This window comes from Mobula birostris, chromosome 26 (assembly GCF_030028105.1).
Source record: "Mobula birostris isolate sMobBir1 chromosome 26, sMobBir1.hap1, whole genome shotgun sequence".
In the NCBI taxonomy this organism is placed as follows: Eukaryota; Metazoa; Chordata; class Chondrichthyes; order Myliobatiformes; family Myliobatidae; genus Mobula; species Mobula birostris.
In genome coordinates, this window is record NC_092395.1 from 5,128,564 (window position 1) to 5,155,215 (window position 26,652).

Sequence of the window (26,652 nt, forward strand, 5' to 3'; positions counted from 1 at the left end):
ACGGATGTAAGGCTCACTGGGCTATAATTACCCGGACTATCCCTACTACCTTTCTTGAACAAGGGGTCAACATTCACCTCCCTCCAATCCTCCAGTACCATTCCCATGGACAACGAGGACATAAAGATCCTAGCCAGGGGCTCAGCAATCTCTTCTCTCGCCTCGTGGAGCAGCCTGGGGAATATTCCGTCAGGTCCTGGGGACTTATCTGTCTTAATGTATTTTAACAACTCCCAACACCTCCTCTCCCTTAATATCAACATGCTCCAAAACATCAACCTTACTCATATTGTCCTCACCATCATCAAGTTCCCTCTGATTGGTGAATACTGAAGAGAAGTATTCATTGAGGACCTCGCTCACTTCCACAGCCTCCAGGCACATCTTCCCACCTTTATCTCTAATCGGTCCTACCTTCACTCCTGTCATCCTTTTTTTCTTCACATAGTTGAAGAATGCCTTGGGGTTTTCCTTTACCCTACTTGCCAAGGCCTTCTCATGCCCCCTTCTTGCTCTTCTCAGCCCCTTCTTAAGCTCCTTTCTTGCTTCCCTATATCCCTCAATAGACCCATCTGATCCTTGCTTCCTAAACCTCAGGTATGCTGCCGCCTTCCACCTGACTAGATTTTCCACCTCACTTGTCACCCATGGTTCCTTCACCCTACCATTCTTTATGACTATTGGGGATTTTTTTTTAACCTGTTAAACTGAAGGGCAACTTTAATTAAACATGGACAACAGCATGTTGAGATGAATAGTCTTTTTTTTCCTCAGGGTAGGGGAGCCTGAAGCTAGAGGGCATAGATTTAAGGTGAGAGGGGAAATATTTAAAGGGCAGGTGAGGGCAATGTTTTCACACCAAATGTGGAGTAAGCTGGTTGAGAAAATGGTAGGAGTAGGTGGAGCTACAATGTATAAAAGGTTTGTAGGTTTATTGGCCATTGTAGAATTGTCCTGACTTTACGCTAGGGTTAAATAAGTGTGCTACTGGGTGGTGCAGCTTGTTGGTCTGAAAGAGCCTGTTCTGTGCTGTATCTTTAAATAAATACAATAAAAGACATTTGGACTAATTACATGAATAGGTCAAAGGAAAATAGGCTAAACTCGGTTAAAATGGGCTAGCCTAGGTAGGCAACTTAATGGCATTTAGGGCTTGTTTCTGTGCTGTATGGCTGACTCTATATGATGAAAGAATTGGCCCATAATGACTTTGCCAGCTCTTATGAAGAATTAACTACATAGTCCCATTCTTTCTCTTTCTCCCCCCAGAAAATATTACCTTAAGCAATAACAAAGGAGCAGGGGATACAGCGGATTAGGCAACATTTCATTTGAGACCATTCATCTGGATGAAATAGTAGAGAAGGACCTGGCAAGTGACTGGTGGATCCAGTTGAGGGGTAATAGGCAGATGGAGAATGGAAGGGTGGACATTGTGGCAGAGGCTGGGAGGTGATATGTGGAGGCAACAAAGAGAGGCAGGTCATAGAAACATAGAAAATAGGTGCAGGAGTAGGCCATTCGGCCCTTCGAGCCTGCACCGCCATTTATTATGATCATGGCTGATCATCCAACTCAGAACCCCGCCCCAGCCTTCCCTCCATACCCCCTGACCCCCGTAGCCACAAGGGCCATATCTAACTCCCTCTTAAATATAGCCAATGAACTGGCCTCAACTGTTTCCTGTGGCAGAGAATTCCACAGATTCACCACTCTCTGTGTGAAGAAGTTTTTCCTAATCTCGGTCCTAAAAGGCTTCCCCTCTATCCTCAAACTGTGGCCCCTCGTTCTGGACTTCCCCAACATCAGGAACAATCTTCCTGCATCTAGCCTGTCCAATCCCTTTAGGATCTTATACGTTTCAATCAGATCCCCCCTCAATCTTCTAAATTCCAACGAGTACAAGCCCAGTTCATCCAGTCTTTCTTCATATGAAAGTCCTGCCATCCCAGGAATCAATTTGGTGAACCTTCTTTGTACTCCCTCTATGGCAAGGATGTCTTTCTTCAGATTAGGGGACCAAAACTGCACACAATACTCCAGGTGTGGTCTCACCAAGGCCTTGTACAACTGCAGTAGTACCTCCCTGCTCCTGTACTCAAATCCTCTCGCTATAAATGCCGGCATACCATTCGCCTTTTTCACCGCCTGCTGTACCTGCATGCCCACTTTCAATGACTGGTGTATAATGACATGTGTGATGGTATGTGATAGATCAGGAATCATATAAGGGAGATTGAGTAGATGGGATCTGTAGGGGGCAGCAACCCAATGGGAGGTGTGTGTCTGTGCACGCATGCAATGGTTTATATGAAAGAGGTGAAGGAAATGCATAGTGGGGGCTGGGGTTAGTGTTGGAGGAACTGGGTGGATTTGCAGGAGAGAGCAAAAGGGCGACAATGGAAAATTCTTACCAATTCATCTCCCTATTGTCTTCACCCCATTATGTATTGTACATGTTCATATGTGATTCTCTCTAAATCAGTGTAATCTGATCAATTGTAAAACTACTGTGATATTCTGGAAGATCCAAATCTCTATAATTGCAGATTGGACATTAACTGAAGATTTATGAAAGCTTTTGTGGAATTACTTCCCTGAATTTATATGGCATAACTGAAAATGTGCAGTGGGATGAGTTAATTCACATGGAGGTTTGTTAGGAAGGGTATTTGGATATTGAGATTTCATGTTCCAGTGTCGCTATGGCTCATGATGTAGCTTTGAAATAAAGCCCTTGGAGCAGACAGCTGACTACTAGATTTGGCAAAGACACTTGTATGTTCTATGCAGTCAACTGGAAGAGACATTTTTTATATATCATTAAACACAGTATATTTGCAATGAAGAAAGTACTGATGCTTTATTTCTGGGGAAGCATAACTTGTCCAGATATTTAAGTATAATAAATCACAGTTTAAAATTTTTGTACAGTATTACTCTGGCAATTGACATTTTAGTATATTTAATTGATCTGTCATTAAATTAAACTGTGTATTAGTCTTAAACTGCTGAATGTTAAAAATGGAAAACAGTTCTTAAGACTAGGATATAGGAGCAGAATTAGGTCATCGGCTCATTGGGTCTGCTCTGCCGTTTCATCATGACTGATCCATTTCCCCCTCAGTCCCAATCTCGTGCCTTCTCCCCGTTGCCCTTCATGCCCTGACTAATCAAGAATCGATCAACCTCTCCCTTAAATATACCCAAGATTTGGCTACTACAGCCGTCTATGGCAACAGATTTACTACGCTCTAGCTAAAGAAATTCCTCCTTGTCTTTATTCTAAATGGATGTCCCTCTTTTCTGAGGCTGTGCCCCCTGATAATAGACTACCCTACCATAGGAAACATCCTCTCCACATCCACTCTATCGAGACCTTTCAACATTTGATAATTTTTAATGAAATTCCCCCACAACCTTTCTTGGGCAAGGAGCCCAAAACTGCTCACGTACTCCAAGTGAGGCTTCACCAGTGCCTTATAAAACCTCAACATTATATTCTAGCTTTTATATTCTAGTCAATGTGAGACAGTGCTGGTTACCTGATGTTTGATGTCCCTTATATCCATTTAATAACACAGGAAGCTGCTGTTGGGTCCTTGCTGGGTCTTGGGAAGAAATCCATTGGTCTAATTTCTTCATAGTTGTCCCACAGCCCTGCATTTATGCTACCACAGGTCCATCGATTTGCCTATTTTTTTTTTGCCATTAATCAATAGTAGGGACAATTTACAGTAAACAAACTACCAACATGAATTTATAATCTTGAATACTTGAGAGTTGTGTGTTGATGGAGAGAGCATACAAGCCCCATGGAAGACACCTGAGAGATGGATTGAACTGGAGTTCTGACACCACTACCTGCTGTAACACCATGCTGCTGTCATAGTCCAAAGAGCTGAACACAGTCAAGTCAATTTCAAGTTTAGCCATCTCAACTTGTGGTAATAGGGTACCTTGGTAGTGTAGCTATAATAGCGTTGTGCTAACCGCTTGGGGCATTGGAGTTTGGAGTTCAATCCTGACGTCCTCTGTAGGGAGTTTGTCCGCCCTCCCTGAGGAGCGTGTGGGGTTTCTGCAGGTGCTCCAATTTCCTCCCACAGTCCAAAGATTTGATCATTGTAAATTGTCACATGATTAGGCTAGGGTTAAATTGGTGGGATGTTGGCGGTGTTGCTCAAAGGGCCTATTCTGTGCTGCATCTGTAAATAAAACACTTGTTACCACCTGTAGTGTGGTAAAGGGGAAACTGCTATAATCAAACTTGCTCTTGTTTGGAATTTGTTTTCAATAGCTGTATTAATGTTATAATGAAGTTATGAAATTTATTTTTGTAGCTTTTTAAGGATAGCTGTATATATCCATGCTGTGCAATAGCCCAGACCTGGTCATCACTGCATTTGACATTATAAAATAAAACGACAGGTCTAAATTGTATTGGAAATGTATACATGTTAATTTGTGCTTGTTCTTCAAGTACAGAGTTTAAATAGTTGGTTAACTTAATAATCAAGAGCTTCAGTTACTGTTTTTTTTCAAGAAATGCTTGATTAGACTATATCAATAGGACCCAAAGAATTTTTCAGTCTTCTGAAGTACCATTTTTGAAGTGTTACCCCTGTTGTAAGATTAGAAATATAACAATTTATGTACAACAAGCTCTTGTCAAACAGCAGTGTGGTAAAGATCAGTTAACTTTTATGTTGATTGAAGTCTAGGGCCATGGTTAAGTCCTCTTTGGAAATGTCTTGGGATCCTTCGCATCCAACTGAGAGAACCAACATTCTGTTATGTATGGTCTCATCTGTGTAGCAATGCTTCTGTATCACAGTGGTGTGTCAGCTTAGATTTCTGGATTGAACTTTCTGTGCAAGGTCTTGAACAAGGGACCTTTTTTGGTATAAAATTGAATATGCTGCTTAATAAAGTTATCTTGGGGATTCTCTGGGAATGTATGTACTCTTGAAGAACAGGTTGTAGAAATTATTGTAACCTGGTATATCTGTCCTGACATGTGAGTGCATGATCCCAGAAATATTATTATTTTAGTACAGTATTTGAAATCTTATTCTGAAAGTTATCTCATTTTTTCTCTTTCAGTTAAGAAAGCAAAGCTTGATGGACCACAAGGTAAGTTTTTATTTAATTGTTTTGATGACTATTTGTGATTTAAAAACAGCACTCTTTTCTAATGTTAAATTTTATTTTAACAATCAAATATTGTTTCTGTTGAGTGCTGGAGTACCATTAATCAGATCACTGCCTCTGACGTAAAGCATTGCATTTGTTCTGAAAAGAGAAATGCTCTTTTCCCCACTGTACCCTCTCTTCTGAGTGGAAACATACCTTCAAATGTTTTCAAAATTGATTCTGATATAAACAATTACCACCTAGATGTATATGGCAGACCACTGCTCCTAAATCAATTTTCATGATGTGCTTTCTGTCAGGGGATCAGTAATCATTGAATCATAAAATTTTATGGCATGAAGGAAACTGATTTAACTCTTTATTCTTAGCCTTGTCTGTTGACGGAAATTATATTAACTCTCCTCTATCAGATTCCTCCTTCTCCTGCCCTTTCCATCTTTTCCATCCATCACCTCTCAGCTTATTACTTCACCACTGCCCCCCCCCCACTCATCTGGCTTCACCTATCACCTTCTTGCCTAAATCTTGCAACTTCACCCTTCCCTTTCCAGTCCTAATGAAGTACCTCAGCCAGAAATGCTGACTTTATTCTCTCATAGATGCTGTAAGACCTGCTCTCTCTGTGTGTGTGTGTGTGTGTGTGTGTGTGTCCGTCCGTCCACCATCTGTAGAGTCTCTTGTGTTGGTGGTGTTCCTTGCCTGTTTCATTATCTGTTATTTAAATTTTGGATTGCCCTGCACCATCTGAAACCTCTTTCACCCATCCCACACCAACTAAGAGGTGTTTCACTTCAGATCTTGTAAAATTGTTCTGCAGACTTCGTTAACGTTATTTGAAACTGAATCAGATTTATCATCACTGACTGACATGCATTCTGAAATTTGTTGTTTTGCAGCAGCAGTGCAATGCAATACACTTTTTAAAAAAAAAAGTAAATTGCAAGTTAGAATAGTAAGGTAGTGTCATGGGCTGTTCAGAAATTTGGCAGAGGGGAAGAAGCTGTTCCTAAAACATGGCGTGTCCTCTTCCCTGATGATATAAATGAGAAAAAGGCATGTCCTTGGTGATGTGGGTCTTTAATGGTGAATGATCCCTCATAGAGGCGCTGTCTTTTGAAGATGTCATCGATCGTGGGGAGGTAAGTGTTTTGCAGGGATTTGCACAGGTGTAGTTGTCCCTTTTGAAGTGCATAAGAGGTTGAGCTCATCAGGGAGTGAAGCGTCACAGCCATTTATGACTGCCTTGTTACAGGAAGCAATAGCTTACAAGCACTGTTGCAGCTAACGTGCGTCCATTTACTTCTCTAGCTTCACTTGGCTGAGTTCACAATTTTTTTTTTTTTTTTTTTTTTTTTTTTTGTAGCTTTTTCCAATCTTGTGCAATGGCCCCTCCATACCAGATGGTGGATGCAACCAGTTAGAATGCTGTCCATGGCACATGTGTAGAAATTTGTAGAAATTCCTTGGGTAACATTTGTTATATTATGTCCTTAGCAAGTTGCTGGGACAGATTCATAGCTTCAAGCAAACCTTATTTTTTTGGTTTCTAACTGAATGGAAAGTGTGGTTCAAACATTCTGTCAGGCGGTTATATTTTGTTACAGTCTCTTGAGGAAGTAGCAAGTTGCCAATCTTAACGCAACACCTTCCTTGGCAACTAATGTATATATGACAAAAGGCAGGATAGATTGGTGGGATGTTCAGCAGCAGTGGACTGAGTGTGAAAAAAATATTCTGCAGTTGGAGGAAGAAGATCTTGAAGGACCAGATAGGATTTCAAGTTTGGTAAAAATCAGAATTTTCTATCAATGACTGTAGTCAAAGTATTTAGCCAGGAAGGTTTATGGATTAAATTTCACATAATATTCTTTAATATTTGGCAGAAGAAGGGCAAAGGAAATGGAAGACTCAGTTTGGATTGAATATACTACAGAGACTATACATGTAAAAGCTATTAACATAAGTAACCCAATAATAAGGATGTCCATTAATGTAATTCGAAATTGAAAGCAAAATGGGTACATCATATCCATTGCCATCCAATTTAAAAAAAAACTAACGTTCTGAAAATACTGTGATGGTTGTGATGGTGATTGAGGTAAAGTTGCTGAATTATTACTGTGCAATTTGGCAACTTCGTTTCGTTTGCCTCTTTTTAGGTATAGCTGTATTAGAAATTCAAGATAATCAAGGTCAAGGTCCTGGACCCATTTTGAGCCCCTAAAGTCTGATCTTCTATATAAATTTCTATCTATTTTTCTTTCAGTTTGTAAACATTAGAATCGGGTTTATTATCGATAACTTGTGTGATGTGGGATTTGTTCTGTGGCAGAGGTACAGTGCAAAGACATGAGTTACTTAAATTACAAAATGGGGCAAAAAAAAAAACAATAAGATAGACTTCATGGATTGATGGGGGAGGCTAATAGGGTGTCCTAAATTATTGAATGTGTTCAAGTCCTGTAATCCTCCCTGATGGTAATAACAAGGAGATGGCATGTCCTGAATGGTGAAGGTTCTCAGGACGAGAACTTTCTCAAGAACATCAATTAAGATTTGTGAATACTAATTCAGTTCTGTGTGCAGAATGTCATTTCGTGTGATGTTCAGTTGTAATGTTGGATTCTTGCAAAGATTAATAGTTCGTGTGTGTATGTGAGATCGAACGCAGGAGTTGCCAGTCTGTGTTCAACTCAACATAGGACTGCCTGAGGAACTCCAGCTCTGGACTCCCCCCCGCCCCCCCTCCCCCCATGAGTGAGTATAGATGCAAAGCAGTGGCGATTTCCTTCTAGATGATCTGCCAACCACAGCTGCCAAGCCCCATCTGCCCATAGTGACTGGTTTTAAGGTGCCAGTAACTTAAAGGCCTTTGCCCTTTCTCCTGTCAGTAGAAATGGTTCTTCAGGCTTAGCGTGAAGACCAGGAACTGGACTTAGTTGCCAGAGGCTATTTGAGACAAGGAACCTCTGGGCATCCTAATGGAAATGAAAATTTGGCTGGGTGCCTAACTTTGCTGGCTTGCTTCAGGTTTGCAATTAATAGTGGGTTTTTGTGCCATTGATAAATCAATTGTAAGCTCTATGTCACACAACATAAAAGGTGAAACCTTCCAATACAGGAATGGGCCTTTTGGTCCATCCTGTCTGTGCTGACAGTGATGCCAATTAAAACTAATCTCATCTGCCTGCACCTGGTTTGTATTCCTCCATTGTCTGCTTGTTTATGTGCCTGACTCAGTGCCCCTTAAATGATGCAACTGTATGTGTTTCCACTACCACAAATGAACACTTACCTTGCAGACCACTTTTTATACTTCTCCCAACTGATCTTAAACCTATGCTCTGGGGTGTTTGTCATTTCTACACAGGTAAAAGATTTGTCTACCCCATCTGTGCCTCTCACAATTTATCTACTTGTATTGAATTGTCTCTTGGCCTCTCTTTCAGATAAAATGATCCAATTTTGTTCATCCTTGTAACTAATACCTTTTTAAATCTAGGTAGCACCCAGGTGAACTTCTCTTGTACCCTGTCCAAAGCCACCGCCACCTTTCTGTAATGTGGTGAACAGAACTGCACAGAATCTTCCATGTGTGGCTTAACCAGTGTTAAGTAATTGATCAAGCTGAAAGTGCTTGAAAAAATGTCTATGGAAAGAGAAACACTAGTTAAAGACCTTTCATTGGAACAGTGGAAATGAAAATGAATTTATTTTTAACTTCCTGAAGGCAGGGAAGACAAAGAATAAACAAAACATCTCTAAGCTGGCTTTATTTTGTTGTTTATAACTTCAAGTTAATAGATTAATAAGGAGAAATTAAAGGAAAAAATGAGATGGTAAAACTGAGAGCTCTACGCTCCAGTTGAATCTAAAACCAAAGGTAGAATGCTTTAGGAGACCACACCATGAGCACTAAATGCTGAACAGTAGATAGAAAAAAAAAGAGCAGATGAATTACACCTGGAAAGACTGGATGTCTGGATGATGGGAAGGGATGGGTAAAATAGCTGGTGATGTACCTCTTTCATTTGGATGGGAAAACCTTGAGAAAGAAAAGCACCAGGGAATTGCCACAGGAACAGTCTCTTTTTGGATACTCAGAAGAAAAGGGAGGGTTAAGATGAACAGTAGACTCTTGAAGCTGTGGACATTATAAACTATGTTCTATGAATTCAGAGCTGGTGAGATGGATAGTAAGTCCTGAGAAGCCTATCCTTCTCCTTAGGAGGAGAGAGATTTACTATTCACCATTCTTAGAGTGGTGAACAAAGGGAGTTTTCTGCTCCAGGAAATTATGGAGGATAATAATGGGGACAGGCTTGAGAGGTTGAGTGGCCTATGACTCATTTTTGTTTTGTTTTTGTATAAGTTGAATTCCAGTGTGGGAAATAGAAGAAATGTGGTTGGAAGCTTTGTGTCAACTTGATAGTAATAGACATTAAAGAACAATCAAGACATCTTGGAAGCTCACTGGAAAGTCTCATCAAAGCATATATATCAGACTGAGGAAATGAGAGAATGGAATGGAATTCTTGTATGAGACAAGATGGGAGATAGCTGAGAATTTTTGGGCTTATTCTGGATCTTGGCGACCAACCTATCCTTAGATGTGAAGAAATCCAGGAAAAGTAGAGAAAGATGAACCATATGATAGAGAAAGATAGAAATTAACTGCAATAGTAATAAATTTTAAGATGCTTGAAACTGCATCAATACAGTTGTCAATGTACCTAGAGAAAGGGTTTGGAGGATATTTGAGCAGGACTGAAGCAACAAGTATTTGAATACATTGCACAAATTAAAGCAAGGAGTATTTGAATGTCCTGCAAAGATATCTGTAATGAGGGCATGTACAAAATCCCGAAGTGTACTACTTGTTCTCACAATGAATAACTTTAGTTTCATGCTTTTTTTCTTTCCAGATCATGGTCAACCAGGCAAATAAGTGTTTCAGTGGAGGGGAAATGGTTGAACCTGCAGCACCAAGATGGTCCAAAGACTCCCTCCTTTGAAGGAAGAAGGAGGGGGTCCTTCAACTATCCTGGTACAAGATGAAATTGTTGTGGGATTGGATTTGTCCAGCTAATAGCTATTTGTGTCACTCCTTCTCTGGTATCCTCCCTAAGTTCTGACAATGGTATCAGTGTAGTTTTGTGCTGGTTGGGATCAGGGAATTGAATGGGATTGCATGGGGTTGGTGGACTAAGGCTTGAAGCTGTGTAGCGAATATCTCGCAGAGAATTAGTTGTGTCAATGAATGAGGTCCATGTTCAGTGGGCAGGGCATGGTTCAAAGGGAACTGTGATCAAATCTGAGACTTCTACAAGATATAGGCTTACTGACAACACTCACAACACGCTGGAGGAACTCAGCAGGTCCGGCAATATCCGTGGAAACGATCGGTCAACGTTTCGGGCTGGAACCCTTCGTCAGGACTGAAGAGGGAAGGGGCAGAGGTCCTATAAAGAAGGTGGGGGGAGGGTGGGAAGGAGAAGGCTGGTAGGTATCAGGTGAAAAACCAGTAAGGGGAAAGATAAAGGGGTGGGGGAGGTGGTAGACAGGAAAGGTGAAGAAGGAATAGGGGAAAGCACAATGGGTAGTGGAAGGAGGCGGAACCATGAGGGAGGTGGTAGGCAGCTGGGGAAGGGGGCAGAGTGAAATAGGGATAGGGGAAGGTGGGGGAGGGAATTACTGGAAGTTGGAGAATTTGTTGTTCATACCAAGGGGCTGGAGGCTACCCTGACAGTATATGAAGTGTTGCTCCTCCAACCTGAGTTTAGCCTCATCATGGCAGTAGAGGAGGCCATGTATGGACATATCTGAATGGGAGTGTGAAGCAGAGTTGAAGTGGGTGGCAACTGGGAGATCCTGTCTGTTGTGGCGGACGGAGCAGAGGTGCTCGACGAAGTGGTCCCCCAATCTGCGTCGGGTTTCAAGGGTGTAGATGAGGCCGCACCGGGAGCACTGGATGCAATAAATGACCCCAACAGACTCACAAGTGAAGTGTTGCCTCACCTGGAAGGACTGTTTGGGGCCCTGAATGGTGGCAAGAGAGGAGGTGTAAGGACAGGTGTAACAGTTGCGCTTACAGGAATAAGTGCCGGGTGGGAGATCCGTGGGGAGGGATGTATGGACCAGGGAGTCACGGAGGAACCGATCCCTGCAGAAAGCGGAGAGGGGTGGAGAGGGAAAGATGTGCTTAGTGGTGGGGTCCGGTTGAAGGTGGCGGAAGTTGCGGAGGATAATGTGCTGGATCCGGAGGCTGGTGGGGTGGTAGGTGAGGACAAGGGGAACTCTGTACTTGTTGTGGTGGTGGGAGGATAGGGTGAGGGCCGAAGTGCGGGAAATGGAGGAGATGCAGGTGAGGGCGTCATTGATGACGGCAGAAGGGAAACCACGATCCTTAAAGAAAGATGACATTTGAGATGTCCTGGAACGGAATGCCTCATCCTGGGAGTAGATGTGGCAGAGACGGAGGAACTGGGAATAGGGAATGGCATTTTTGCATGTGGTACGGTGGGATGAGGTATAGTTGAGGTGGTTATGAGAGTCAGTGGGCTTGTAGAAGATGTCAGTTGACAATCTGTCTCTAGAGATGGAGACTGAGATATAGAGAAAGGGGAGAGAAGTGTCCGATATAGACCAAGTGAACTTGAGGGCTGGGTGGAAGTTTGAAGTAAAGTCGATGAAATTGACGAGCTCAGCATGGGTGCAGGAAGCAGCACCAATGTAGTCATCAGTGTAGCGAAGGAAAAGTTGGGGAGCAGTACCAGAATAGGTTTGGAGCACAGACTGTTCCACATAACCAACGAAGAGGCAGGCATAGCTGGGGCCCATGGGAGTGCCTATAGCTACACCGTTGGTCTGAAGAAAGTGGGAAGAGCCAAAAGAGAAGTTATTAAGTGTGAGTACGAGTTCCGCCAACAGGAGGGAGGTGGTAGGGAACTGGTGAGGTCTATTGTCCAGAAAGTAGCGGAGGGCTTTGAGGCCTCTTGATGGGGAATGGAGGTGTATAAGGATTGGACATCCATAGTGAAAATGAAGCGGTCGGGACCGGGGAACTGGAAGTTATTGAAGAGGTGGAGGGCATGGGATGTATCCCAGATGATAGGTGGGGAGGGACTGAACTATGGGTGACAAAATGGAGTCCAGGTAGGCGGATACAAGTTCGGCGGGGCAGGAGCAGGCAGAAACTATGGGTCTACCAGGACAGTCAGGCTTCTTTATAGGACCTCTGCCCCATCCCTCTTCAGTCCTGATGAAGGGTTCCGGCCTGAAACGTTGACTGATCGTTTCCACGGATGCTGCCCAACCTGCTGAGTTCCTCCAGTGTGTTGTGAGTGTTGCTTTGACCCCAGCATCTGCAGAGTATTTTGTGTTTAAGACCTACTGACAAGCTACAGCACCACCACCCTTGAAGGTTTATTGACAATATCAGGGTTGAATATCAGTGAATGAAATGCTGCAGGCTCACAAGTGGGATAGGACAGTGAGTAAGGGGAGTGGAAGAGTGTTACATTGTCAGTGATGGATCATGAAGGCAGGAGGTCAGGAGGAAGGATCTATTTGTAGCTGGGATTTTGGAGATGAAAAGTAGTCTAGAGTCTTGGGTGAAGTTCCTTGAGTAAAGACTTGGTGAATTAAACTAATTCTACTCTGAGGATATCTATTTATATAAGATGGGGGGGGGGCAAATACATGAAATTTTTAAAATCAAGGTAGGCTGGGAGCCAAAGTAGTTCAGTGAGCACAGTCACTATCGCGGTCATTGTTTAGCTGTTCTTTTCTGTTTGTGTTCTTGGTTTTGATAGCTTATTAACTAAATTTATTATTTTGGTTCCAGTCAAATTTTTTTGTCTTGCTTTGTTCATCAAAAGAAGGAAATTGTGAAATCAGTTGACATTGATATACAGTGTAAATAACATTATTCTAGTGCTGATGATGCATTTATCTTCTCTCTTCTTTAAACCTTGTAAATATCCATTTAAAAAAAAAAAACAAAATATGAACTCCTTGGATGTGATTAAGCAAGTGATGACAGGCTGGAAGATGTTTTGCAGTATGATGTATATTCCACTGTGAATTTCTAAGTCAACTGTTTAATAATGAGCCAATATATTATTGTTCATTCATTAAATATAAGATTGAATTTGTGCTGGTCTAATGCTGGTTAAGTAAGATAGATGTATACTTCATGATTTTTTCAAAGAAGCAATCAGTTATAAGAAGCAGGCATTTTCTTAGCACTACATCTTTGTCATTCTTGGAGATCATTTGATCTTTTCCTAACAAACTATTTTAGTCTTTTTTTTTAACCCTCTAACTAGCTATGGCTTCATTCTGGAACTTTTAAATACCATTGTGATCTTAATCCTGGGTTAATGTTAGCTCTATTAGTGCTGCTTGCACTGTGCTTTACCAATCCAGGGATGCCACTCCTTGAAAAGATGGAAAGACAACATCTGAGGCACAGATGTTTTGTGTAACACACCATACTAATTTGAACATGTATCACTGTTCCTCATCACTACGTCAAAACGTTGACAGTGCCACCATTACAGCAATTGAGCAACTTCAACATATTTGACAGCAAAGATTCAGTAAGCCTTGACAACATTTTCCAAAGCGTATCCAGGAATAAGCAACAAATACTGGATGTTGAGTCTTACTAGAGTCTTACTATCCATTTTCCGAATATTGACTTTTAACAACTTTTAGACCTGAATTTACACGGGGGACAATGAATTTTTATATTGCTCATTTTTATTTTGATTGGACAATTTACCCATTTAATATTCATAAAATCAAAATACGATATTTCTCACATTGCTCTTTTTGCTCAACCTGTTTTATGGGAAATACTGTACTTCCCCACTTAGTTATTTCATCTGTAACGTCTTGCTGAAAATTCCTTTCAGCTACCTTTTTCTCTGGAAAGAGCAACTCCAATCTAATGTTTAAGACTGAATTCCTTCATCCTTTAATTTACCAGGATAGTTCGATAGGAATATTTATTTTTTAGAAATATTCCTAATAACAACACTGATCTGTTTTATTTCCGGTCCAAAATGGAAGGAGCTATTGCTTGATCTCATTCTGAGGCTTGGTGAATTGAGCATACTTAATGTAGAAACATCCAGGATAGCATGAAATATAGGAGCAGAATTGGGCTATTCAGCCCATCAAGTCTTCTCCACCAGCCAATAGTAGCTGATTTCCCCTGGCCCCTCCCTCAAGTTTGAGTTTAAATCTAAACTGCAAGATTAGGGTTAGCTATTGGGGGGGGGAGCAGGGGAGACAACAATCCAAAGTTCCAATAATTGAAGCAGTGTCCATCTCAGTGTTATGAGTGGTTCCAAGCCCACATAAAATGGAACCATTTTACAATAAAAACTAACAGAACAGTGGGTTCCCACAAGGCAAAAAAGGTGGTTCAAATATGGGTAAGGTACATTCAGAGACAGATATAAGGAGGATCTGCTTCCACTTGAATGCGTTCTGCAGTCAATAAGGTTGTGGCAGCCAATATCTGTAGACACCACCACAAATAGGATGGCAGATGGGAAGATTGTGAGGTAGTGTTCTCCATCTGCCATTTAATTTTAGCTTATGTTATGAGTGTATCGATGTGAGACTCTTGGTATCATGATAGGTACTCCTTGTTGGTCAGGGATTCTTGAGAGTCTTGGAAATGTTGTGCTTTATGTAAGGTTATATTATTGCCTTATTCAAATGGTAATTTCTTCCCATGATAGTTTGCAGTAGAGTTTCTAATTCAGGAGTCTGGTGGCAGGCATGCAAATGAGTCGGGCTGTCTAGTGGAGCTGATTGAGTATAGTCAATTTTACTGATCTGGAAATGTTGGCCTGAAGAGCTGTTTCATCACTGTGAGATACAGGAAATGGTCTACATTTCCAGTATCTCAGTGGCCATCTGGTTGGGGTGGACCATAGATGTTGCATCCTAGCTGTCTATGTGATAAACAAGGCAGGGTGGTACAGTATGGAGAGCAAGCTGTTGCCCATACAGCAGGCTCCCCCTCTCCACGCAGCTGAAGAATCCAAAGAAATGACAGAAACCAACATACTTTGGCACCAATGGTGTTATAGGAATTGCCAGTCAGCATTGAATTCAATGTAAGACTGCCTTAGGAACTCCAGCACCACAATTTTTCTGTGTTTACCTCTAAAGCTTTCACTATGGGTATAGCCACAAGACAGTGGAGTTTGAGATCAGTTTTTACCTTATAGATGAGCTGGCAACCATGGCTGATGAATCCCATCTTCCTGGAAGGCTCTAGGTATATACATTTTCATTGTTGGAAAATTATGTTCTGATGGTGGGGGAGGTTTGCACAGAAATATGCAGGGAGAGATGAAAGAAAGGAGACCCATGTTTTGTGGATGCAGAGTATGATGCCAACACCAAAAAGCCAAATCCAATTGCATGTTTGTTGGTTCCAGAGATTGCAGGTGGGTGTTGTCTAATTGGAGAAAATGATGAACAGTGGGCTTGTACCATTGAGTTTAGAAGAATGGGTAGCTCTCTCATTCAAATATATATAATATTGAGGGGATACAAGGAGTACCTTGCTGTCTGTCATAGGGACTCTTGGCATTAAAGACAATTTTCCTTGGATGGAGAACTGGTTGACAGATTAAACAAAGAATGGGGATAAGATAGTCATTTTCAGATTCATTTGTTTGTTCTGTGCCATGTTGTATGATGTGGGCAAATGTGGTCTTTCCATGACTACGATTGTCCTTGGCAAATTTTTCTACAGAAGTGGTTTGCCATTGCCGCCTTCTGGGCAGTGTCTTTACAAGATGGGTGACCCTAGCCATTATACTCTTCAGAGATTGTCTTCCTGGTGTCAGTGGTTGCATAACCAGGACTTGTGATACGCACCAGCTGCTCATACAACCATCCACCACCTGCTCCCATGACTTCACGTGACCATGAGCCAGGGTTGGGGGGGGGCACAAGCAGGTGCTACACCAGGTGACATGCAGGCTAGCGTAGGGAAGGGGCTCCTTGCACATCTCATAGATATGTATCTATTTCCACTCTGCCACCCAAAATTTTCATGTTAGCAGTTGTAAATAATGTCTTGACAGCTCACAATGGGGCCTCTTTTTCAATCAATATAATGACAAGTGGAAACACCTAACATAACGAATTATAGTTTACCGATGCTACAAAGAGGTGGAAATGTAGTTAAGTGGCAGCTATTACTCAGCTATCAGGTCCATGCTGGCTCTAGTAGAGGAATTCCATTAGTACTGTCTATTTATCTATCCATCTGTCCCTCCACCTTTATCTCCAGGTGGCCCTGCCCTTGCAACTCTTATCCTCTCATGCCCATAAACTCCCCATTAGATTCTTTTGTCACTTCCCTACACTCAGAGGTAACTAGTTAGCCTACCAGTACACCTTGAGGAATGGGAAGAAACCAAAGCATCTGGTGGAAACCACAGTAAATTTGATAATTCGTAAATTCTGTACAGATAGCACCTGCAGTCAGGATGAAGTAGTAAATTGGATTCAGTGTTGGCTTAGTGGGAGAAGACAAGTGTGGTAGTAAATTAGTGTATCTCTGACTGGAAGCCTGTGATGTGATGTGCTGTAGAGATAGGCACTGGGTCCATTTTTGTTTATCACCTATATTAATAATTTTAAATGCTGACATGGTAAACAGCAAGTTTACACGTGGCACCTAGATTGGGTCTTCATGTGCAACGAGGAAGGCTATCAATGCTCGCAGGGTGAAAAATGGCATGAAAAAAATGGCAAATTAATTTTGCTGTAATATTCTCAGTTACTGAAATGTCAATAATTTCAGTCTTCCAGTGGACCATTGTTGAAACATATCCTAAACAATAGGAAGAAAATACTTCCTGCTTTTTATCTATTCACAGAAGGGCCACCTCTGACAAATTTTGAAGATTGTGCAGAATTAGTGTAAATGAGTTATTGAAGATTGTGCAGAATTAGTATAAATGGATTGCTGTGGCTATGACCAACTTGTGTGATTCCGTTATGGTTACTGGATAATTTGATAAGTTATGATTTTGTATCATTTTTCACACTCATTGGAGATGTAGTTTAAAAATTAAGCAAGATTGACTAAGTTTAAAGACCAAGTGAATTTGGTTTTTATTAATAATTATAAACAGTTAAAATGAATCTACTTGATTATTCAAACAACTTTTCTCTTTTCACTAACCATTGTATTAAAATTTATATAAAATATTTTTAGTAATTTGGAGGTGGTGGGGGCTTCACCCAATGAGGCATTTGTGCTTGGAGCCTGTTGGACAGAAGTATTCAAATACAAGAAACAGAAAGTACCCTCAAAGTACTTTCTGCCCACGCCCCTCCCCCAGCCTGTCTCCATTTGCAGGCAGGTGTAGCTGAAATCTGATTATATCCACTACTAATTTATTCTATCCATGCTATTTCTACCCATAATTGAATGGGTGTTTAAATGCCCCTTTAAAATCTGAAGATACTGCCTCATTTATTGACAGTAGTTTGGCCTTCACTCATTTTGTTTTGTTTAATGGAATTCATTTGCTAATTAAATAGTTGTATAATATTTTCAAATAATAGTACAGAGGGAAAATTAGTGAACTTGGTTATTTTTGGATCACGGAAGCAAGGTAGTCCTTAACTATTGTAGTTTCATTGTAAATTTGTTTTGATTGCAGATTCATTTAATATCAATATTGATTTTTTTTAAAAACTAATTTTTCCATTAATATTATTGAAATGTAGTGCAATTATCTTCAAGTTTCTTTCCTTGCCCTTTTGGAATATTATGTTCCTTCATGTAATGTCACCTTTGCATAGGTTATGGACAAATGGCTATTCTCTATGTCCATTCTGTTCAACATAATTATGATCACTGCAATTGTTTATTTCTCATTACAGAAAGATATAATACCTATGTGACTTTAAAAGTTCAAAATGTGAAGAGTACGACCATAGCAGTACGAGGGAATCAACCATGCTGGGAGCAAGATTTTATGTTGTAAGTTTTGCATGTGAAAGTGTACCATAACATTACCATTGGGTTGTCAGTGATGGTAAGTTCCAATATACAGTACAATGCCATATAATGGGAATATAAATGACAGTTTTGCTAAAGCAAGAATGTATTTTTTTTATGATGGACACATTGGTGATTAGATTTGTAGGGATAAGCATGTTTATGCTCCGAAGGTTAAGTCATTGTGAACCTTGGGGGCAAAGTTCATAATTTTGAATGAAAATGTAATTTAATTTAGGTAGATTGTTAAAGCTAATAATTTGTTGTATTAGTGAGTTGTAATTATTAACACTTTGTTGTCAAAAGCCAAATGTTCCTTTGAGTCTTCATGCAATTGATATTTATAGGAGAATCAGAATTGGATTTCATTCCCCAACATATAATAATAAATTGACTGTACTATTAGCACTTGAAATTACACTGAAATAATTTTGGAGCATATTATTTTGTGGCCATAAACTTTAGATGAGATTTTGTGCATCAAAACTTGCAACTTGCTATTGATGAGCACACACACTTTTTGTCATCTTCTATAACAAAGAAGATAAGAAGTTACTTAAGAAGTTATCCCAGCATGTGTGAATGTAGATTGTTTCTTCAGAAATGCATACAAATGCCATGCAGATGCAATTTAAACTGGATATCCAGATTATCTTTACAAAAATTAATGATCTATTCTTACCAGAGTGGTATTAAATGTTGACTTTTTCTTAATATGTTTAACCTATCAGGCTCCATCTTCAGAGCCTGGGGGCTGGAAATGTTAATCTGTTTGGCAAAGTGCCAACGTTGTTTTAATTTAAGCTTACAGATGTTCTTAGTTGTGTGCAATGTGTTCAGTTAATTCTAAAGTATGTGTACTTACTATTCTTATACAAATATACAAACTGTGTTTTCATGTAGGGAAAAGAATTGAGGTTTATACTTATTCAAAATGCAGTCCATTAAAAATCGCTGGGGAATTATCTTTAGTGCTTTCCATGATTCCGTTTGTTGTCAAGGCATGATTTCAAATAACACCCTCTCAGCTTTCTCATCTGGCTGTTATATTAATGATTTATAAAGGGTTATGTTAAACTTAAGAAAAGGAATGTGACAATGACTAAACTCATTTGCACAATGAAGAATGTCCTGAAGAAAGTGTACAAAGTGTAGTCGTAGCATTAAGCAAGATACCAGTTATAACTTTTAAAATTCAGTTTAGAATTAAACTGCAGTTGTTGGGATGATGTTGTCAGCACTCCGAGATCAGGGAGGAGGGCTGCTGCATCCTTTCAGGACTTCGAGGGGTGTGATTAATGTGTTAGCCCCTGTATATTCTGCAGAAATGAACGCGTGATCAGTATGTTGGGAAATTTGGCTCAATCATTTTAGACGACAGACATGATACAGCCCTGTTGCTTGCTCCAATGACAGATTGGTGCCCGGAAATTCACCTCTGATCTGTGCCACAGATTGTAGTTGACAGTGCACCAGAGCAGCCACCCCACAGAGTCTACCCCTTTCTCTTGTAAAACAGTGGCGACTCAGCTACATAAATCTGGTGGGTTTCTGAGAGTCAGAAAATATTGGAGTTGCCAGTATTTGTAGGCACCATGTGAAAAACAGTTTCCATTCACAGGAATGGCTTATTTACTACATGAACACGTAATGATCTGGGCATTGTCAAAAAACTTAATAGTCAACATTCTGCTCATGCCTTTATTTTGAGGAACTCTAATATGTGCTTACTGTAGTATTATTATTATTGAGATACAGTGCAGAATAGGCACTTTGAGCTATGCAGCCCAGTAACACCTGATTAACCCCCTAGCCTAATCACTGGCCAATTTACAATGACCAATTAACCTACTAACCTGCATGTCTTTGGACTGTGGAAGGAAACTGGAGCACCTGGAGAAAATGTACACATTCCGCAGGGAAGACGTACAGATGATGTTGGAATTCATGGTGCTGTAGACTGGCTGTGTTGAGGAACACTAGATAAGCGCAAATTTGGTTTTTTGCAAAAACAGAGCTTTGGTGCCTTTCACACAGCTCAAAATATTATGCAGTTAAAAGAGCACTTTGAAATGTAGACACTATTGCATCGGGAAAAAGATAGAGAAAGACTTTATCCTGATCTCAGCACTGGCACTGAATTAACCAGGCATACAGCCGTGCATTTACCTAGTCCCTCTTCCAATTCTGGAACCAATAGTTCCATAGCTTCCAACCTCCCAGGACTTGCCTAGGTATATTGCAGTACGCTGCCTCCTCACCACCAATTCCAACACACTGCTGTTAGTCTAAACTGGTGATGTGCCACCCAACCTCACTGTCTGGCATTGACCAGGTGCTTCCCTTGGGGCAGTGCAATATTCTCTACAGTTTCCTTGAAGCCTGAGCAGCTTGCTCACTGAGTCAGTGCCTAGACACAGCTGTACCAATCAATCAGAGGAATTGCTGCTGCAGAATGGCAAGATCTAAAAAAAATATCCACCATGATCTTCTATATTTGGAGTAGGCTTGAGGTAATGGGGCCTACCTTTCTGTTTATGTCAAAGATCTTCACAAATATTCAGTAGTTCTGCCCTCAGACACCTTCTTGATAGTCTATGAGTGCTGGCATTTTTTGAGGGTGGGGGAGAGTTGAGTCAAGCTGCTGACTGGTCTGAGACTGCCCTAATACTGCACTTAAGACTGTTTGCTACAAGGAGTCTAGCTCTTAGCACTTAATTGTGGGCAAGTGTCCATTAACTTGGGTCAATGGACTACTTGTGATTGACAGAGTACTCCTCATGTTTCTTTGTGTTCTTAAGTTGTCATGAGGTTTCTGTAAATAAGGATTTTGGTTTGAGCATAATTAGAGGAAAGTATTGAGGGGAATATCTGAGGCAAGTTTTGTATAGTGTGGGTGTAAGGATGGTCCAGTGATGGTCGTAAACACAGATACATTAGGGACATTTAAGAAACTCTTGGATTAGAAAAGTGGAAGGCAATGTACGAGGAAAGGGTTGGATTGATCTTAGAGAAGGTTAATAGGGCAGTACTACATTGTAGCTGAAGGACCTGTACTGTGCTGTAATGTCTGTAAAACAATTGTTTTTAATTTGGAGAAATGGCTTTGTATGTCTGGGGGAAAAATAGGGAGTTGCTGCAATATGTAAAAGGTTATAAGTATGAATGATACTGAATCATGGAATAAACCAGGTGTGTGCCATACAGGTACATGTTCATTCATTTTCCACTGATCATAATGGACTGAATTTTATAGATTCAAGTGGAATATTAATCATATCCTTTCAGTGTATCTATATTTTCATAGAGATTCTTAATTATTACTACATAATAAAATTGTTTCCCTTACAGTGAAATCAACCGTTTAGACCTAGGCTTGACTGTTGAAGTGTGGAATAAAGGATTGATCTGGGACACGATGGTTGGCACAGTGTGGATCCCTTTAAGGAGTATACGGCAATCAAATGAGGTAAACCACTTGTAATAATATTTAATTGTTTTCTGAAAATAAAAACAAAGCTACAGGTGCTGGAAATGAAAATTGAAAATGCTGAAGAAATGGGTTAGGCAGTATCTGTAAAAGGAGAAGCTGAACAAATACTACTGGTAAAAGACCATTTGTCAGAGCTGTTGTTTCCAGAACACTTGTCCAGGTGACATATTGCAATCATCTAAAGCAACTTTTTCTTGGCACAAATGTTTAAGTCGTAGAATAAAGTCCTTTAGATTAGTATTTGACGAGTGAGGCTTAAGAAAATTCTGTGGAATCATCCAGTCATAATTCAATCCAGTTTCATAAAATATTTAGCTTCAGAAGATGTAGTTTAAATATTAGAACCAGAACATGTATAAAAACACTTGTGATAAAATTTATAACTGTTCAAAGTTTAATTTTTATCAAAGTACATGTACGTCATCATGTACTACCTGGCAATTCATTTTCTTGCAGGCATTCACAGTAGAACAAATACATACATACAATAGAATCAATGAAAAGCTATGCTCAGACAAAATCTGACAAAGAGCAAATGTGCAAAAGAAGTCAAACTGTGCAAATACAAATAATAATAATAAATAAAACTGAGAACACATGTAATAGAGTCCTTGAAAGTGAGTCCATAGGTCGTGGAATCAGTTCAGAGTTGAGGTGAGTGAAGTTATCCACTTTGGCTAACTTCTTGATAGTTGAGCAATTGTTGATAATGGTAGAATTGATGTGTTCAGTTCCTGATAAATTTGTAATTTAAAAAAAAACAAACCAAAAGTATATGATAAATTCCAGTGTTCTGCATGGAATAGAATTGATTGTTTGAATCTAGACTTGATATTATGGGACGGAATTAAACAAAGAACTCTTGTGAGGGTGTGCATAAATAGATTGAATTTTAAGTTCGATAGAAGAATGAGACAAGTATTTTAAACTTGTGTAACGCCATGGTTAAGATTTTACTGCTAATGTTGTGGGGTAGTTCATTTAATGGCTCTTTGTAGAAGCAGTGTGTTCTGCTGATAGTGTTTGAGTTACCTCTAAAGATAAGGGGCTATGTTGCTCAATTCAGGAATGTTGCGTCAGCCAATCTGGGTGGTGGAATTGGGAGAAGGTTCTAAAGAATAGTGGGTGGTGGGGCTTGAGGTCTTTTTGGTGGGAGCTGGGAGAAGACAAGAATAAAGATGGCTGAAGGTGCTGTCCCTGTTGTACAAAGTGCTTTGTGCAGATGAATGGCTTCCAGGAGGAAGGACCAATACTCCCATGTGAGAGCCCGTTTGTTCGAGGTGGATTTCAAATGACACTTGGAGGGTGGTGTGTGCTTTCAGACAGACCTTGGGTCCAGTGCGTGAGTTCAAGACAACTTCAAGATGAGCTCCAACTTGTGTGCATATTTGTACTGGGTTAACTGTATTAGGCCCTTTTTATTTATTTTTTCTTCCTTTTTCCTACTAACTGTTCGATAAAGCTGGAATTTGTAAATATACTCTGTCTGTAATTGTGTTAGTGTATGATATGTTTATTTCTTTCTGATGGCTAAATGCATAGGGGCAGTATTTAGAGTATTCGCACAGATCGGGGTTGAGACATCCCAGGTTCCCGGTTTTGGTGGGACCCAAGTCATACCTACCCTAGATGTACGGAGTTTGAGTAAGGTGTTTTTCTCAACGCTAAGTCCAGTGGCTGTTAGCAAGGGGCTAATGAGCTGCATCTATAGAGACATTCGGTAAAAAGAGGTTTCATTTAAAATGAGGGTGATTGTGGGGGCATGAAAACTGAGCTGGCAGATTTATTAAAGGGCTGGTTAAACACAATGCTGTGGAGACATTTAAACTGATCTTTTCAGAGTATATTATAAATTGACTGTGGGAAGTTACACGATCCTTTGTTATAATTTTCTATCTGTAGGTAGGATACAGGAGAATGGGATGAGAGTCAGACAAAGCAGCTTGATAGTTAAAGTAAGTGAAATCTTTTCCCTGGCAAAGATGTGCAGAGGGTGACTTAAAAAGTCAAATCTTGATCAGTAACTCATTAACAATAGGCAATGGATAATGTGAACCATTTAAATACATATCTCTTGTACATACTGAAGCAAATTATTTAATTTTTTTCATGAGTGCATTCCTTTTAAAAAAAACCTTGAGGAAAAGAATTGAAATAGCAAAACATATGTTTAGAATAATAAGCTTTGTAAAATTCTGAACATGCAGGTTTTTTTGGTGTAGCGAGGTTTTAATTTTTTGTGAGAATGGACGTATTGTGTTATATTTGCTTAGCTGTTGGTTTTAGTTTTGCTACTAAAGAATAAAACTGTTAATTACATTGTTGTTGTGCAATAGGCTACAGGTATTCTGATTATAAATAGCACTGAGATTTGAAGTATTTTTTTAGATGTTGTAAATTCCAGCATGTAGGAGAAACTATACCAGTTGCAAACCTTTTATAATTCTGTTATACTTCATTATTAATTTCAATGTCATCAAGATTTCAAATTTTGTAGCAACCTTAATGTGGGTTAGTTTTCCATGGTACATTGTGGAAGCATTAGCAAACAAAAATGATACCACTGCAAAGAGATAGGGACGTAGCAAACGAAAAGGTTTGAAGCACAGTCAGTTTGAAGGAAAGTTTTAAGTTAGGAGAGGGAAGAAGCTTTTATAGGGAATTCCCAAGATTTCTGGCTGACAGAAGCAGTCCATGCAGACAACAGTGTAATATTAAATTTGGGACTGCTTGAGGCGCAATGAAAAATACATAGTTATCTTGAGCATCATAAAGCTGGAGAAGATTGCACAGCTAAAGGTAAATAAAGATCATATGGGTTTGAAAACGAGGATGAGGATTTTACCTGTTAACTGGAGGCTAGGATCAGTCAGCAAGCCCAAGTGTTTATTGAATGAGAGTTAGTGTTTTATTTATGATCAAGTTTATGGACTCGAGTAAAGGAGACAAGCCAGAATTGCGTCAGAATAGTCCTTTGAGAGTAACAAAGGCACAGATATGCAGGTAGATTGGGGAAAATCAGGTTGGTGCTGGCTACCAAGAGAGGGAATTTCTAGAATGCCTGCGAGATGGCTTTTAAGAACACTCATCTTTTAGGCCAATAGGGGATCAGCAATTCTGGACTGGGTCTTGTGCAGTGAACCAGAATTAATTAGAGTCCTTAAGGTAAAAGAACCCTTGGGGGCAAATGATCATAATATGATCAAACTCACCCTGAAATTTGAGAAGGAGAAGCTAAAGTCAGATGTACCAGCATTTTAGTGGTGTAAAGGGAATTACAGAGACATGAGAGAGGAGTTGGCCAAAATTAATTGGAAAAGAACACTGGCAGGGAATACAGCAGAGCAGCAATGGCTGGAATTTCTGGAAGCAATTTAGAAGGCACAGGATATGTACATGCCAAAGAAGAAAAAGGTATTCTAAAGGAAAGAGGAGACAACTGTGGCTAACAAGAGAAGTCAATGGCAACAAATAATCCAAAGAGAGGGCATATAACAGAGCAAAAATTAGTGAGAAGTTTGAGGATTGGAAACCTTTTAAAAACCAAAAAGGCAACAAGAAAAACCATTAAGAAGCAAAAGATACATAGTGTAAAAGAGAGGCGAGAGTGGATATCTGACAGCTGGAAAATGATGTAGGAGAGGTAGTAATGGGGGTCAGAGAAATGACAGATGAACTGAATAAGTATTTGGCATCAGTCTTCACTGTGGAAGACACTAGCAGTATGGTGGAAGTTCCAGGTGTCAGGGGTCATGAAGTGTGTGAAGTTGCCATTTCTAGAGAGAAGATTTTTTGAAAACTGAAAGGTCTGAAAGTAGACGAGTCACCTGGACCAGATGGTGTACACCCCAGGATTCTGAAAGAGGTGTCTGAAGAGATTGTGGAGGCATTAGTAATGACCTTTCAAGAATCACTAGATTCTGAAATGGTTCCAGAAGACTGGAAAATTGCAAATGTCACTCCACTCTTCAAGAAGGGAGAGAAGCAGAAGACAGGAAACTGTAGGGCAGTTAGTCTGACCTTAGTGGTTGGGAAGATGTTGGAGTTGATTGTAAAGGATGAGATCTCAGGGTACTTGGAGGCACATGATAAAACAGGCTGTAGTCAGCTTGGTTTCCTCAAGGGAAAATCTTGCCTGACAAATCTGTTAGAATTCTTTGAAGATAGGATAGACGAAAGAGGATTGATTGATGTTGTGTACTTGGATTTTCAGAAGGCCTTTGACATGATACTATACGCCAGGCTGCTTAACAAAATACAAGCCCGTGGTAATACAGGAATTATTCCAGCAAAGATAAAGCAGTGGCTGATTGGCAGGAGGCAAAGAGTGGGAATAAAGGGACCCTTTTCTGACTGGTTGCTGATGACTAGTGGTATTCCACAGGGATCTATGCTGGGACCGATTCTTTTTACATTATATGTCAATGATTTGGATGATAGAATTGATGGCTTTGTTGCAAGGTTTGCAGACAGTATGAAGATACGTGGAGGGGCAGGTAGTTTTGATGAAGCAGAGAGGGTACAGAAGGACAAACTGATTAGGAGAATGGGCAAAGAAGTGGTAGATGGAATACGGCGTTGGGAAGTGTATGGTTATGCACTTTGACAGAAGAAAGCTTTCAAGAAAGAGGTAGATAGAGCTCTTAAAGGTAGTGGAGTTGAGGGATATGGGGAGAAGGCAGGAACGGGGTACTGACTGTGGATGATCAGCCACGATCACAGTGAATAGTGGTGCTGACTCGAAGGGCCGAATGGCCCACTCCACCTATTGTCTATTGTCTAATGTCTAAGTGATAGGGTAGACTATATTCTAAATGGAGAGGAAACACCAAAAAACTGAGGTGCAAAGGGACTTTGTGGGGGGGAGGGGTCCTTGTGGAGGATTCCCTAAAGGTTAATTTGTAGGTTGAGTCTGTGCCAAGGCCTAGAATGTAAAAGCAAAGGTGTAATG

At 40.3% G+C, this 26,652-nt stretch overlaps 1 protein-coding gene across 1 annotated transcript in view; it reads left to right on the forward strand.

Moving 5' to 3' along the window:
- The window catches only part of LOC140187981 (protein unc-13 homolog A-like), a 289,194-nt gene that overhangs the window by 34,269 nt on the left and 228,273 nt on the right, over nt 1–26,652 (forward strand). Inside the window, exons 2-4 of the mRNA XM_072243844.1 lie at nt 5,104–5,133; nt 18,091–18,190; nt 21,560–21,677. Coding sequence (XP_072099945.1) covers nt 5,104–5,133; nt 18,091–18,190; nt 21,560–21,677 — 248 coding nt within the window. The remainder of the gene's footprint in view (nt 1–5,103; nt 5,134–18,090; nt 18,191–21,559; nt 21,678–26,652) is intronic.